The sequence below is a fragment of the Eimeria mitis genome, genomic scaffold (assembly GCF_000499745.2).
Source record: "Eimeria mitis Houghton genomic scaffold, Emh_scaff1237, whole genome shotgun sequence".
Classification (NCBI taxonomy): Eukaryota; Apicomplexa; class Conoidasida; order Eucoccidiorida; family Eimeriidae; genus Eimeria; species Eimeria mitis.
In genome coordinates this window covers 10,824-11,774 of record NW_013568377.1, presented here as the reverse complement: position 1 = coordinate 11,774, position 951 = coordinate 10,824, and the positions used below count along the sequence as shown (strand labels likewise).

Below are 951 nucleotides of genomic sequence, written 5' to 3'. Positions count from 1 at the left end.
CCCCCTTCACGGGCGCATAACGCTCCAGGATGCTCCTGCCACCCCAGCTGCTCCGAGCGGCCCGCCGTAGGGTGGGAAGCAGCTGTGGAAGGCATCTGTTCCCTGCCTTGTGCAATCATCAGCATCAGCAGCAGCACAACCGTCTCTATGGCATCTATAGGAGCAGCAGGTGCGTGCACACGGAAGTGTGTGCGGGGAAGGAAGAGGAAAAGGGGGCTCTAAGTGACCTTGAGTCTGAACTGGTGGTCGTGGGCTGCGGGCAGATGGGCACTGGAATTGCGCTGACTGCTGCGAGGCATCTGGCAGGAACACGCGTCACATTGCTGGACATATCAAAGACGCAGCTGCAGCGGGGCCGCAAGTTCTCGGAGCTGTGGGTGCAGAAGGAAGTTGGCAAAGGAAAGCTGGAGCCAGCAGCAGCTGAGAGTTTGTTGCAACGTTTGTCTTTTATCTTCCTTGATCCAGAAGTTTTAATTTCACTGGACGCATCGGCAGCGCCCGAAGCTGTGCGGCGCTCTACATTTTGTCTAGAAAGCGCCAGCGAGAACTTGGCTATTAAGAGGAACATTTTTGCCCTTTTAGATTCTGCTGCTCCGCCTACAGCAGTCCTTGCAACAAACACCTCATCTATCTCCATAACCAAGATAGCTGCCGCCACCCGCAGCCCCCACAGAGTCATCGGGATGCATTTCATGAATCCTGTGCCGGTGATGCCGCTGGTAGAGATCATATCTGGGCTTGACACAGACGAGAACACGAAGCTGCGCACTGAACAACTGGCATTTCAAATGAAAAAGACAACTGCTCATGCGCTAGACAGGCCAGGCTTCGTCGCCAACCGCCTCCTCATGCCGTATCTCAATGAGGCGGTGTTTGCTCTGCAGGTGAATGAGGGTTTGAAATGCACAGGGAAAGCGATAACTGAATCTCCTTAGACAGGTTCCCCTAAAG

The 951-nt window shown here is 54.6% G+C and overlaps 1 protein-coding gene across 1 annotated transcript in view; it reads left to right on the top strand.

Moving 5' to 3' along the window:
* Positions 1 to 29: 29 nt before the first annotated feature.
* EMH_0032590 (AAEL002842-PA, related) overlaps positions 30 to 951 on the top strand; it is a gene marked incomplete at both ends in the record, with an annotated part of 2,260 nt that continues 1,338 nt past the window's right edge. Inside the window, one exon of the mRNA XM_013494650.1 lies at positions 30 to 894. Coding sequence (XP_013350104.1) covers positions 30 to 894 — 865 coding nt within the window. The remainder of the gene's footprint in view (positions 895 to 951) is intronic.